Source organism: Garra rufa, chromosome 1 (genome assembly GCF_049309525.1).
Source record: "Garra rufa chromosome 1, GarRuf1.0, whole genome shotgun sequence".
Taxonomy (NCBI): domain Eukaryota; kingdom Metazoa; phylum Chordata; class Actinopteri; order Cypriniformes; family Cyprinidae; genus Garra; species Garra rufa.
In genome coordinates, this window is record NC_133361.1 from 2,521,475 (window position 1) to 2,537,074 (window position 15,600).

General features: G+C 41.0%; 2 protein-coding genes across 2 annotated transcripts in view; one reads left to right on the forward strand and one right to left on the reverse strand.

The window, feature by feature from the left end:
• Window positions 1–15,600, forward strand: part of LOC141343073 (uncharacterized) — a 509,078-nt gene that overhangs the window by 163,179 nt on the left and 330,299 nt on the right. The gene's annotated exons all lie outside the window — the stretch shown is intronic.
• On the reverse strand, window positions 1,722–4,327 carry LOC141341465 (uncharacterized). Its single transcript, XM_073846410.1, has 3 exons — window positions 4,247–4,327; window positions 2,241–2,790; window positions 1,722–1,773 (listed from the first exon to the last, which is right to left on the reverse strand). Exons 1-3 carry the CDS (start codon window positions 4,302–4,304, stop codon window positions 1,722–1,724), a joined length of 660 nt encoding a protein of 219 aa, XP_073702511.1. The 5' UTR covers window positions 4,305–4,327.

The following is a 15,600-nucleotide window of genomic DNA, read 5'->3' on the forward strand; positions in this document are numbered from 1 at the left end:
TCGAGTTATTTAACTGCCCGCTATGATCACTTGATTTTTTCCCCCCTTATTAAAGTGGATACAGCTTAGATGGTGATGAGCCAGAATTAGAACACGATGATCAAAGAATAAAGTAATAACGTATTTTAATTTTCACAAGTAGGGAAGTACAACCAAAATAACTTTAAGACGACACAAAGAAACTAAGGATCAAACAACGTATATAAAGTGACTAATTACCAGACCAGGTGAAGACGATAGTCACATCAACACAGACGGGCTATGGGAGAAACCAAAGTTAACAGAATGAGAGGGGGTGACAATGGGAGAAACCAAATCAGAAACAGTGCAAAGACAAGGCAGACAAGGATACATGTAACACATTGTTAATGACGTCACCGAGTAATAACTTCTGCTGTTTAACTGCTTAGAGATCACAAAAATGCAGCTATATTGGACATGACAACTGATGATTTTTTATTTTTATTTTTTTCACTATCATTTCGCTTTATTTGATGTTTGCTTCATCGAGAACATAGTTGGCTAATGGTGCTTTTGGGAAATGCACCCCTGTCATTTTGTGTATTCCGGTAGTCAGCTGACCTCTTTACTTGGGCACATAATGTTGGTAAATCTAGACCTGACCAACTGCAACAACCCCTGATCATAGCACTGCCCACAGAGGCTTGTACAGTAGGCACTTGGCATGATGTGTGCATCACTTCATCCGCCTCTCTTCTTACCATAATGCACCCATCATTCTGGAACTGGACTCATCAGATTACAAGACCTTCTTTCAATGCTTCTGAGTCCAATCTTTCTGCTCCCTAGCAAATTGAAGCCTTTTTTCCAGATTAGTCTCACTGATTAGTGGTTTTCTTAAGGCTACACAGTGGTTTAGTCCCAATGCCTTGAGTTTCTCGAGTTTGTACCTGTGGATAGCCGTATGTTCTGTTGTTGTTTTTTTACAATTGGATTTCACCAAATGTATAAGCAGTTGCCCATCACGATCATTCAAGATTTTTTTCCAACCGCATTTCTTCCTCGAAGATGATGGTTCACCTATAGTCTCACATAGCCAGACCTTCAGACTGACGGCTGAATGTCTGAGAAATTTGTCTACTTTGAATGGCCAAGACCCGCCCAAGAGGCCATTTGACCATTACATTTCGTTTTGTGGCACGTCATGTTTAGAGGCATGGAAAGGTTGCCACAATAACGGTCCGGTGTATAAAAGTCTTGGACATATTTTAAAGGCTCTATGCTGCGAAATTTAAGTATTTCATACACTTTTAAAAATCACAGTTGTAAACACGACAGCTTTCTTCTTCAATGAGGGAGTTTGGCGTCAAGGCATTTTTGTTTTCTGGTGGAACGTTAAAGAATGCAACACACACATCTGCCAGAAATCCTGTAATTCAATGAACCCCATGACGACTTTGAAACTCCTGAAGTGTTTCCAGATAAGTGTGCCACATCAGTTTTAGCCAATGTTTGGTGAGCGTGACGCTTGAGGCTGAGACTAATTTCCCACTATTTTTCCAGTTCCTAACCCAGTTTCATCTCCGTAGATGTTCACATCTTTTCTATGACCATAGGATGTGTCTTCTGATACAGTCAATTAAGAAATGAGAAGCTTCTCTCTGCATCAGTTAGGGTTGAATAACTTGCTGGCAGCTAATACATAATCATCCATGCAGTAATTATTCAATCAGAGGCTCTAACCTATTTCCTTAATTAAGTTATTTGGGGAGGAACTCCATCTTTGAGTTGATCAGAATCTCACAGTTGAATCTGGTGGTTTTGAAGATGAGGATTAAATTTATTCACTGTGAAAACTTTTCATTTTTTTGTCAGTTCACATGTAATGGATGTCCAGATGATATTTTAGTGCTTGATTAATTATTGTGTCACATTTACTGAAGAAACAGCATCAGACCTGAAAGATCTTAAGATGATCTACTTATTGTGAATGTTTTTTGTGTGAGTGCGTAGGGAAGATGATTGATTGATTGAAACGCTTCCCACATTCAGTGCAGTGATACGGTTTTTCTCCAGTGTGAATCCGCTCATGTGTTTTCATTCCTCCTGAATCACTGAATCTCTTGTCACAGTGTGAACACTTGTAGGGTTTTTCTCCAGTGTGAATCCTTTCATGTTTTTTCAGGCTTCCTAAATCACTGAATCTCTTGTCACAGTGTGAACACTTGTAAGGTTTTTCTCCAGTGTGAATTCTCTGGTGTGTTTTCAGATGTATTGACTGATTGAATCTCTTGTCACAGTGTGAACACTTGTAGGGTTTCTCTCCGCTGTGGATCCTCTCATGTGTTTTCATTCCTCCTGAATCACTGAATCGCTTGTCACAGTGTGAACACTTGTATGGTTTTTCTCCAGTGTGGATCCTCTGGTGCAGTTTTAAATTGCCCGCTGTAGTAAAAGTCTTCTCACACTCAAAGCACATGTAGTCTTTCACACCAGTGTGTATTTTCTGATGTCCTTTCAAATGTTCTAGACGTGAAAAACTTTTTCCACACAAAAGACATGAATGTGGCTTCTCCTTTTTATGAACATTTAGGTGTGTCTTCAGGTTTGTAGCCCATAAAAAGGTTTTCCCGCACTGATCACATGTGTACAGTTTCTCTCTAGTGTGAATGTTCATGTGATCCCTAAGCTGTGATGATTGTAATTGTAAGATTTCTTGGCCTTTCTTTTCTTTAAATCTTTCTGTTTGGATTTTACTCCTCTTCTGACATGATTTTTTTTCTTTAACCTCATTCTGTTCTTCTTCTTCATCATTGTCTTCAATCAACTCTGAAAACAAAGTAAAAACAGTACATTTTCAGTAAATTGTATAAAAAAAAAAAAAATAAAAAAAAAAGACCTTATAGCCAGGCCTGGGAAAATAAACTGATGCATCGCAAATTGAGAAAATGACAGATTTTCAGAAATGCAGTGTGCAGATAAAAACTAGATTAGAGCACCATCTGCTGTTAAAATCTAACTCAGAACCAATTCCAGAGAGAATCGCGATGCATTCAGAAGTTCTCCGAATTGTTTATTGTCGCAGCCCTTTCTAGAGTATGCATATACTTTATGAAAAATCATCTAAGCGTGCTTGCTGCAAATCTCCATTTGATATAAGGAACTTAATCAGGCAAAAGTCTATGTTGACAGAGAAAGAGAGAATAGACTGATTAAAGCTGATAGTTTGTGTGGATTTACTTACTCATATTACTTACAAGCTATATTGAACTCTTTATAAACTTGAAAGCTTTGGGAATGAGTAAAACTAAGGGATAAACACACACGATAATTCACGACCTGATGAAGCCTATAACTCTATTAGACAGAGGTTTGTGAAAAAAAAAAAGAAAAAGAAAATTCCATGACTTTTCCAAAACTTTTCCAGGCATGGAAACTGCCGTTTCAAGACCATACAAACCCTAATAAAAGCAACTGATGCATGATGTTTATGACTTAAGCTGGTCCACTAATGTACGCATATACCGTTACCTCTCGCTTCCTCAATCAAATGCCGCTTTATTCTAGGACCTCGCAATTTATAAATTAAGTACTGACAGAGTCCATCATTCTAAACAACAGCTATGTAATCCACAGTAGATAAATCAACTTTGTTGGAGAAAATGGCAAGATATTTGGCAAAAGCAGATAAATCAATAGACTTGGTATTGGGAAATGCAACTGAATGGCTCACATTTACCTTAGACACCTTAAACAAGTTTGTTTAGTCTCATGATTAGAGATAAGAGGGAATGTTTATTGAAACTCAAGGTTTATGGGATGTTGTTGTGAATCAGTTTAGCGATGTGATGGTCAGACAAAGTCTGAGCAATGAAACATGCAACAAGGATTTTCCAATAAGCTTTACTCCTTTTTTATCATCATTTGTCTCCTGCTTCTACTCTTCTCTAGCTTTGCTCAGTCAACTTCTTGTACAGTTTTGGGTTCCAGACAAGGGTATTTTGGGCATTGACAACCCTTTCGACTATTTATTGGAACACCAGAGAAAATAGATATTATATGACAGGATCTGGCATCCGGGACTGGATGTTTACTATCTGCCATGGAGACTCGATCTTACATGCATTTTGTTGAACCCAGTTCATAGGAAGTGTTCCGTATTATTGAATGCTTCAGCAAAATTATTCAACAGCTCTAGAGATGTTTCCTGTTACAACAAACCAAAACATAAACCTGCCTGAACCTTTATAATTGTCAGCATTATTAATGAAGAATCAACACCAACCTGTTTGTTTTTCAGTTTCTTCTGTGTTTCTTATTCTGCTGGGTTTTGGATGTCTCATCTTCTCTCTGTCCTCTTTAATAAACTCAGTCTTTGCAGATTTCTGCTCTTCTTGATTTGATGCTCGTCTTCACTTGTAAACTTATGGGAGTGTTCCAGCATTTATTGGAGAATTGCTGAATGTCTGATTGTTGAGGAGTTTCAGTGAACATGAATTTCTGTGTTCTGTTCTCTCAACAATAAATCAAAGAGGCATTAAGTGCTGTCTCTTTGTAACTCATTACATTACTATATTATATTACTTTATGTGATCCTGGAGCACAAAACCAGTCCAGTAACGCGGGTATATTTGTAGCAATAGCCAAAAATGCATTGTATGGGTCAAAATTATCGATTTTTCTTTTATGCCAAAAATCATTAGCATATTAAGTAAAGATCATGTTCCATGAAGATATTTTGTAAATTTTGTACCATAAATATATAATAACTTGATTTTTGATTAGTAATATGCATTGCTAAGAGATTCATTTGGACAACTTTTAAGGTGATTTTCTCAACATTTAGAATTTTTTGCACCCTCAGATTGCAGGTTTTCAAATAGTTGTATCTCAAACAAACATTGTCCTATTTTAACAAACAATATACCAATGGAAAGCTTATTTACTCAGCTTTCAGATGGCATAATAATCTCAATTTCGACAAATTTACACTTACGACTGGTTTTGTGCTCCAGGGTCACATATTTAACATCATGACTTAAAGAAACACTCCACTTTTTTGTAAAAAAGGAAAACTAAATTGAAACTATTTGGTCTATGAACATGATGCTATATTGGTCTCATAGGATTCGATGATCTATGATAAGCTATGCTAAAAGTGATAAAGCCAGAACTGGAGAACGGCTGAATGGATTTCAAAACGGTAAAACTCAACTTATTAGTTGGAGTTGGTTATATGGAGACATCGCATATAATTAATGCAATAATGTGTTGATTTCTATAATAAGTATATTTTTTTAATTCATAATAAAATGTTAACAAATCTATTTCTGACAATTGCGGGTTAATATGGTATTGTTTACGCATTAAACTTTTTAGCTTAGGGTTCATTCATTTTAAGGTATTTTAGGTAGTTGGGCTGGTTTTCCCAGGTGAAAAAAGTGCACTAAGATACAATTTATTTAAGTGCACTTATGTGCACTTCCCTAATGTAGGCTACTTAAAGTGCTCCTCATTAAATAGATTTAAAGTACTTTATTCTAAAAGTGTAGTTAATGTTAAAATGTGCATTTTAGTACAACACATATTTATTTGTCTTTGCTTAAAATAAATGTAAGTGTAGTACTAATTAGTGTATTAATATTAAGTCTACTTAATCAGCACATTTGGGGAAATATAATTTTAACTATTACATTACTAATATATTTTAAGTAAAATCAATTTAATTCAGATTTATCTGACTACACTTAAAATACATTTAAGTGTTAGTGCTAATTAGTATATTTATATTAAGTCTACTTAAGTAGCACATTTGGGAAAATGTAATTTTTACTATTACATTACTAATATATTTAAAAATAAAATCAATTTAATTCTGATTCATCTGACTACACTTAAAATGTATTTAAGTGTTAGGGCTAATTAGTATATTTATATTAAGTCTACTTAAGTAGTGCATTTGGTAAAATGTAATTTTAATGATTACATTACTAATATATTTTAAGTAAAATCAAGTTAATTCTGATTCATCTGACTACACTTAAAATATATTTAAGTGTTAGTGCTAATTAGTGTATTAATATGTGACCCTGGACCACAAAACCAGTCTTAAGTCGCTGGGGTATGTTTGTAGCAATAGCCAAAAATACATTGTATGGGTCAAAATTATTGATTTTTCTTTTATGCCAAAAATCATTAGGAAATTAAGTAAAGATCATGTTCCATGAAGATTTTTTGTAAAATTCCTACTGTAAATGTATCAAAATGTAATTTTTGATTAGTAATATGCATTGTTAAGGACCTAATTTGGACAACTTTAAAGGTGATTTTCTCAGTATTTTGATTTTTTTGCATCCTCAGATTCCAGATTTCTAATAGATGTATCTCGGCCAAATATTGTCCTATCCTAACAAACCATACATCAATAGAAAGTTTATTTACTGAGCTTTCATATTATATATACATCTCAGTTTTGTAAAATTTAACCTTATGACTGGTTTTGTGGTCCAGGGTCACATATTAAGTCTACTTAAGTAGCACATTTGGGAACATTTAAATTTTATTATTACATTACTAATATATTTTTAATAAAATCAATTTAATTTAAACTATAGGGGAACGATCTACAAGTGTACTAACATTAAACTAATTTTTAAACAATTCAAAACATACTTTTAAGAAATACACTAATTAAACTCTATATTTTTGCAGTAGTACACTTTGTTGCTATGTACTAAAAATCAATTTAAATATCAGTTGTATTTAGTATACTTTCACAATTGCACTAAAGTACTACTAAAGTAAAAGTATACTTTTTCTAGTGTATTTCTAGTGCATAATTATTACAGTTTTATTTAGCACAAAATATACGATTGTACCATCAATGTAAGTATTTTTAGTGCACTCAAGTACACTTTATTTACACGTGGGTTATCACGTGGTTACCTGGCGACTCTGCTCTGAAGACCTGGCAACCCTATTCTCAGGAGTAAGAGGACGAGTAACAAGGTGGGTCTGTTACTCTTGATTTATTTGAAGTAGTATAGCAATGCATGTGTCAATAAGGTTAAAATTGTATTTATACTGTTATCCGTGACACAGCATACACTGTATCTTTTAGGAGTTTATTTTATCAGGGTGTAAGTCTGTATAAAGTCTTGAGTTTTGCTTTTCCTAGCTTTAGTCAACCATTACATTTATTATTACAAACTACTGAATCTACACGACTGCGATAAGCTAACTCCACTAAACATTTTAGTAATTAATATAGTAACTAAAGTAATAAAAGCGAGGGTTTGCGTCATTCGCCTGACAAACAAACTGTACGGATCTACTGCTCCTAATATGTGCCAGGAGCAGAAGTAAATGGATCTTTTGTGTCCTGAGGTTGTGTTATGTAATATGCTGAGAGTCATAGAGAGGGATCAGTTAGTTTTAACAATTCTGTATTCACTGACATTTACATAGAGATGGTTTGATCACTTAGTTTATTTGCACAGGCTTTATTTGTTTTTCCGGTTTAAGCTGGAAGTTTTGAGCCTGACAGAGCTGTTAGTTCTAGCTGGTCTGTCAGATGATTTTAGTCTCAAAGCCTCTCAAAGCAGCTATGCCAAGCTAACCATTGTATACTGGTTTCAGCTGTTTGTTTTTTCGACAGGATCAGCGTATTTGCTGTGTAATGCTCTTTTCCCCTTTGAGTTTAAACAAATGGCGTAAATCAAATATACAAAGGAGATGAAAAAGAAATGTGTCTTACTGCAGGGGGCATTGCTAGAACCCCATTACTGAGACACAAGCCCAATAAAAATCCTGCTGTGCTCCAGTAACATGTTCATGTTCATGACAAACAATGTTCCTATTCATTTAAGATTATCACTGACGATATTTGAGTTCGATTAAATAAGGCCGCTAGCTGAAGTGAAAATGCTCATCAATACAGTGGGAGCTTATTACTGCGTATTCAGTGGCTTTGTAAATAGCACAATAATAATGAAAGTTATTAACTTAAAGCAATATCTGAATAAGTATATAGCTGTTAGGAAGCAGACAGGACAACAAGGTAAGTGCAACAGATATATATGTTTATTGAATGCAGCGATGCCGGAGATGTGAGAAGACCCTGAGACTGGTGAGTATGGCAGACGTAGAGAGGATGGGAGTTGAATGAGCCGGGTATTGAATCGGGATGTGATCCTTCTTGCAGGAATTGTGCAGCGGGGATTGAGTGGCCGATCCCGTGGACGGAGTGAACACAGACTTATGGCACACACCACTTAGAGCTGACGCTGACAAACTTGGAGATGGCGATTCGGAAGACTGGAACTTGGAAGACTGGAACTTGGAAGACTGGAACTTGGAAGACTGGAAACTCGGAAGACTGGAACGAGACAGAATTCAGGTAAGTAATTTCAGGTAACGATTGATAGCGAAACTCTTGGGAAGAGAGACACTACAGTCCGCTTTCGTGGGAACGAGCCCGGACCGTGAGTGTGGTGTGGCGTGCTGCTTTATTCGTGGTGGTGATGATGGCGTGCAGGTGATGGTGATTAAAACTCAGGTGACGGTGATCTGGGCGTGACAGAGGGTGTGGAGCCTGGCCAATCCGTGACATTACCCCCCTCCCCAGGGCCCGCTCCTGAGGGCCGAGATCTTCTGCGCCGTGGTGGTCTCCCTCGTCCCCTAGGTGCAGGAAACTCCGGGTGATTAGCGTGGAACTCCTCGGTGAGCGTGGGATCGAGGATGTCTTCTCTTGGGACCCATGACCTCTCTTCAGGTCCATACCCTTCCCAGTCTACCAGATATTCGAGGAGACCACCACGACGACGGGACCGGAGGATCTCTCGGACGGAATAGACGGCGCCCTCATCCAGCATCAGGGGGGGAGGAGGTTCCTCTTCATGGCCAGGCTCTGTGGAGGAAGTGAGAGGTGGGTGAAATGGTTTTAGGAGGGAGACGTGGAATGTAGGATGGATGCGGTATTCCGGAGGGAGTTGGAGTTTGTATGTTACCGGGTTTACCTGTTCCAGGACTTGGAAGGGACCAACAAACCTGGGACTTAACTTTTTGGAGGGCAGCCGCAGACGGATGTCTCGGGTAGACAGCCAAACCTGGTCACCTGGCCTGAATTCAGGAGCCGCAGTCCTCCTCCGATCCGCTTGGGTCTTCTGTCTGCGGACTGCCCTCTGTAGGTGGTGATGGGCCTCGTCCCAGACCCTCTCGCTCTCCCGGAACCAGTGATCCACTGCGGGGACCTCAGATGGTTCACCATTCCAGGGGAATAGAGGTGGCTGGAACCCGAGGACGCACTGGAATGGTGTGAGGCCGGTGGATGGTTGCCGCAGTGAATTCTGGGCGTATTCGGCCCAGCCCAGGAACTGGCTCCAGGAGTTCTGGCGGCCATGGCAGAATGTCCGGAGGAACCGCCCCACTTCTTGGATTTTCCTCTCCGTCTGGCCGTTGGACTGCGGATGGTAGCCAGAGGAGAGGCTGACGGTCACACCTAGGAGCCGGAAGAAGGATTTCCAGAGGCGGGAGATGAACTGTGGACCACGATCGGATACCACATCCTCAGGTATGCCGTATTGACGAAAGACATTATTGAACAGGAGCTCCGCGGTTTCAAAGGCAGTGGGTAATCCTTTCAGGGGTAGGAGCTTGCAAAACTTCGAGAAGCGGTCCACAATTACCAAGATGCAGGTGTTTCCATCCGACTCCGGTAGATCCGTCATGAAATCGACTCCCAGGTGTGACCAGGGGCGGTTCGGGATCGGCAAGGGATGGAGCTTGCCTGCTGGTAAGTGTCTGGGGCTCTTGGACATAGCACATTCTCGGCATCCTTTGACGAAGCGCTGCACATCCCTTGCCATCCCAGGCCACCAGAAACGTTCGGACAACAGCGAGAGGGTGTTGTTGGTCCCGGGGTGCCCGGTGCCCAGGGAAGTATGGATGGAACGGATGAGATCTACCCGTTGTGTCCTGGGGATGTAGCGACGATCAGGAGGACAGCCCGGCGGAGGACGAGGGACGGGAGTGGCGACACTTGGAGGGGCTGACCATTCTATGGGGCTGACTATGATGTTGTCTGGGAGGATGTTGCAGGGAGATTCAGTGATATCGGAAGAATCATGAATTCGGGACAAGGCGTCGGCTCTGACATTTTTTGGACCTGGGCGGTAGGAGATGGTAAATTGGAATCGTGAGAAGAAGAGTGACCATCGGGCTTGGCGTGGACATAGGCGTTTGGCATCACGGAGGTACTGGAGGTTTTTGTGGTCGGTCAATACCAGAAATGGATGTTTGGCTCCCTCCAGCCAGTGTCGCCACTCCTCCAGGGCAAGTTTAATGGCTAGGAGTTCCCTGTTGCCGATGTCGTAATTCCTCTCCGCCGGGTTGAACTTCCGGGAGAAGTAGGCACATGGATGGAGCAATTTAGTGGTTCCGTGATGCTGGGATAAAACTGCCCCCACGCCGGTAGTGGAGGCATCTACCTCGACGATGAAAGGGAGTTCAGGATTGGGGTGTCGCAGGATGGGTGATTTAGTGAAGGCTCTCTTGAGGGACTGGAAGGCTGCGGCAGCTTCGGGATTCCAGGATAATTTGGATGGTTTACCTTTGAGTAGGTTGGTTAGCGGCGTGGCAATGAGACTGTATCCTTTGATGAACCGACGATAAAAGTTGGCAAAGCCAAGAAATCTCTGAAGCTCTTTGACAGATGATGGTTGGGGCCAGGATGTGACGGACGACACCTTCCTCTCGTCCATGCGGATACCTTCATGGTCGATGATGTAACCCAAAAACTGAACAGATGGAAGATGAAATGAGCATTTTTCTGCCTTGAGAAACAGCTGGTGCTCCCTGAGTTTTTGGAGGACCTCCGCAACGTGGTGGATATGTTCTGTCTCACTCCGGGAGTACACGAGGATGTCATCTATGTAGACTATAACAAATCTGTGGAGGAACTCCCGGAGGACTTCGTGGATGAAGTTCTGAAATACGGAGGGGGCGTTGACCAGGCCATAGGGCATGACCCGATATTCGTAGTGCCCGGTAGGGGTCACGAAAGCCGTCTTCCACTCGTCCCCCCTCCGTATTCTCACCAGATTGTATGCGCTGCGGAGGTCCAACTTGGTGAAGATGGTGGCTGACCTTAGTTGTTCCAGGGCCGCAGGGACGAGAGGAAGGGGGTATTTGAATTTGACGGTACCTTGGTTTAACACTCGATAGTCAATGCATGGCCGCAGCCCTCCATCCTTCTTAGCGACAAAGAAAAAGCTGGAAGCTGCTGGGGACTTGGACGGACGGATATAGCCTTGGTTCAATGCTTCCTGTATGTACTCCTCCATGGCCTTACTCTCCGGAAGTGACAACGGGTAGATCCTTCCCTTGGGCAGAGGGGCGCCTGGAATCAGGTCGATGGCGCAGTCCCATGGCCGATGGGGCGGCAGCTGGGAAGCTCTCCTGGGGCAGAAGACGTCCTGGAAGGAGGAGTAAATTTCCGGAATCTGGGTAGAACGGTTCTCCAAGGGGCTTTCAATAGACGTGGCGTTGACAGGTATGGGTCTCGGAACAGGAAGGGGAAGTTCTGGAAAGCACTCGGGAAAGCAGGCATGGCTCCACTGAATTATTTCTCCACTGCCCCAGGAGATGATGGGATTATGCTTCGCCAGCCACGGGCGCCCCAAGATGATGTCCATAGTGGCGCCCTCCAGAACCAGTAGCTGAATCTCCTCTTGATGTAGGACTCCGATTTGGAGGTAAATGGGTTGACATTTCCGGTGGATCCTTGGTCTTGTGGTGATGGAACGGGTTATTGGCTGGATCTGGTAGACGCTCGACGAAGCTTCGGTTCGGAGTTGGAGCTGGCGACAGAGGTTCCCCGAGATGAAATTACCCGCTGACCCGGAGTCGATGAGGGCGTGGGCTACGATGGAAGACGTAGGAGTGGTTAACTGCACACATGTAGACAAGGGATACATTTTTTCAACGTCTGACTGGATGACACTCACCGCAGCAGTAACAGGACGGAGGGGGCACGTCAGTCTGATGTGCCCACTAGCACCACAATAGAGGCATAAACCCCGGGTCAGCCTCCTCTGTCGCTCAGCGGGAGATAGTCTACCAGACTCCAGTATCATAGGTTCTGGTTCTGGAGGGCTGGCGATGTCCGCTGGGCGGAGGAGTGCAGTAGTCGAGGTTTCAGAGAGGTAAGATTGCATGCGGTCTGAACATCGGATGGATTGTTGGATGAAGCGCTCTAACCCCATAGCGTCATCTAGGGCAGCGAGTTGGAGACGAAGGCGAGGCTCGAGACCAAGGCGGTAAGTGGTCAGCAATGACCGCTCGTTCCATCCACTGGCCGCTGCGAGGGTGCGAAATCGTAGGGCATACTCCTGAGTAGACATAGATCCTTGAGACAAATGATACAGTTGCTCACCCGCTGATATTTCTTCATCCGTGCGACTGAAGACCTCCTTGAAGTGAGTGATAAAAGTCTGGATGGAACGAGTGGCCGGTCCATTCTGCTGCCAAATAGAGTTTGCCCATTTTAACGCTGGTCCTGTGAGGAGAGAGGTAATAAATGCAATTTTAGATTGATCAGTGGGGTAGAGCGCAGGTTGCATTGTAAAAATCAGAGAACACTGCAGAAGAAATCCATTGCACTCCTCCGCCCCGCCATTGTATGGCGCTGGTCGGGCCATGGGACTGGATGGTAGCGGATCCGAAGAAGTGCTGGGAGGCGTGACAAGCGGCGGTGCGGAAGGGGTGACAGATGGTGAAGCCAGAAGGACTTTTCTCAGCGAGTCCACCAACTCTTGAAACGGGTCTTGTGGGTTCATGCTGTTGACTGTTTTAAGGTCCGGGCTTCTGTTAGGAAGCAGACAGGACAACAAGGTAAGTGCAACAGATATATATGTTTATTGAATGCAGCGATGCCGGAGATGTGAGAAGACCCTGAGACTGGTGAGTATGGCAGACGTAGAGAGGATGGGAGTTGAATGAGCCGGGTATTGAATCGGGATGTGATCCTTCTTGCAGGAATTGTGCAGCGGGGATTGAGTGGCCGATCCCGTGGACGGAGTGAACACAGACTTATGGCACACACCACTTAGAGCTGACGCTGACAAACTTGGAGATGGCGATTCGGAAGACTGGAACTTGGAAGACTGGAACTTGGAAGACTGGAACTTGGAAGACTGGAAACTCGGAAGACTGGAACGAGACAGAATTCAGGTAAGTAATTTCAGGTAACGATTGATAGCGAAACTCTTGGGAAGAGAGACACTACAGTCCGCTTTCGTGGGAACGAGCCCGGACCGTGAGTGTGGTGTGGCGTGCTGCTTTATTCGTGGTGGTGATGATGGCGTGCAGGTGATGGTGATTAAAACTCAGGTGACGGTGATCTGGGCGTGACAGAGGGTGTGGAGCCTGGCCAATCCGTGACAATAGCTTTTTTCTGTTGTATTTAGGCCCAATGGATTTTAAAAGAATCCATGTTCAGTAGAAATTATTTTATGAACTTTGGTAATTTAAAATAGGATCTATTTTAATGATGAATCAACAAATAAAACAGCAAGTGGCAATCATCGCCAATAATTGTTGGTAACACTTTACAATACGTGTGCACACATGTGCATTAATTTATGTTTAATTAATGCACTGATAATCACAAGTTAATGAAGAACTTAACAATTTATTAATGATTACTACATCAGCAACTAATGAACATTCTATATGATTCATAGATTAAGTAATAAATAAATTGTTATTAATTAAGTGTGTCATAATGTATTAATTCCCTAATAACCAATTTTATTAACTAATAGTGTAAATTCATGTGTTAATTAGCAAAATGGGTTCAAGTCATGCATTTCAACTTCCAGTTGTCTGCTTTAATTAATCATTAGCTATAACTATATTACTTAACAATTAGTTAATATTTTTGTGCCCCAGTAAGTAAAGTCATAACATAATGATATCTTTGCAAATCATTAGCTAATGATTAATTAAAGCAGACAACTGGAAGTTTAAATGCATGGCTTCAACACATTAAGGCACATAACTGACTAATTCTATATCATAACCACAATGACATATTACTTAACAATTAGCTAATAGTTTTGTGCCTCAATAAGTAAAGTCATAACATAATGATATCTCTGCAAATCATTAGCTAATGAGTAATTAAAGCAGACAACTGGAAGTTGAAGTACATAGCTTTGACCACTGTAGTAACTAACACATGAATTTGCACTATTAGTTGATAAAATAAGTTATTAGGGAATTAATACATTATGGCACAATTAACTAATAACAATGTATTGATTACTTAATCTATGAATCATATAGAATGTTCATTAGTTGCTGATGTAGTAATCATTAATAAATTGTTTAGTTCTTCATTAACTTGTGATTATCTGTGCATTAATTAAACATGAATTAATGCTTATTTGTGCACACGTATTGTAAAGTGTTACCTAATTGTTTGTTAAAATTGGTAAGAGTACATCCCTAAATATTACTCATGAATATTGGATTTTAATTTAAATAACTTTCTCACATTTTAAATACAAATAAATTAACGCAACAAATGCAAATAAATTATTGAAGCACATGAAACCTTCAAGAAACAAATTGTTTTGTTTTTTTGTTTTTGACACAGATACACTTGCTGTCTAAAAAGACCTGATTGAGACCACAATGTTACCTATTGAAAAGGCCATGCTTGTTTTGGGGGTCACAATTTTGGGGTTTTTCACCATAAACTCCACCATCCCTAATTGTGAGATACACCAGTGCACAAGTTTCCAGAGGTGGGACCAAGGCGTTTTGGGAGTCACAAGTAAGTCTCGAGTCTTTGCATTCAAGGCCTGAGTAAATTAGTGTATCTGTATTAATTACCACAGTAAATTTTAAATTAATTACTGGGCAAAAAGATCAAATAAAGCGAAAAAAGTAAATATCGGGGCTCTAGACTAACTTTTTGCACTGGTGCGCCTTAGATGCACCCAAATTTTCAACAGCATCGCATTTAACATCTCAGTTTTACAAGTTCACCTTTTTTTAAGCGCTGTCCATGTAGGCAATATTGACTTACTTAAACTATTAACTAACAATCTGGTCAACATAAAATTCTTTATTTGTAACAATATACTACAAGAAAAGTAACTTACTGAAAAAGTGTTGGTACTTAAACTTAAAATCTGATCTCGGACTCAATCGTATGTGACTCATTATCTAATGCCGCTTGACATAAGCAGGGAGGTTGATGGTTCTGTGTCAGCGCATTGGTTTTGATTTTTAGATCATAGTTCAAGGTCGCGCTCGCACGCTGTTGGATGTGGTGTTCCACAAGGATCAGTTCTGGGACCTATTCTGTTTATTATTTACATGTTACCCCTTGGCAAAATCATCAGACGCTTGGGAATGTCTTTTCACTGTTATGCTGATGATACACAATTATATATGAAAACTGGTACTCAATCATCGTCAATGTCATCTTCATTATCTGCACTTACTGTGTGCATGGAGGAGATACGGGCGTGGATGAATAATAACTTTCTCCAGTTGAACAGTTCAAAAACAGAGGCCATTCTCATTGGCTCTCCTCATCAGATTAGAATATCTACCATAAATTGTATT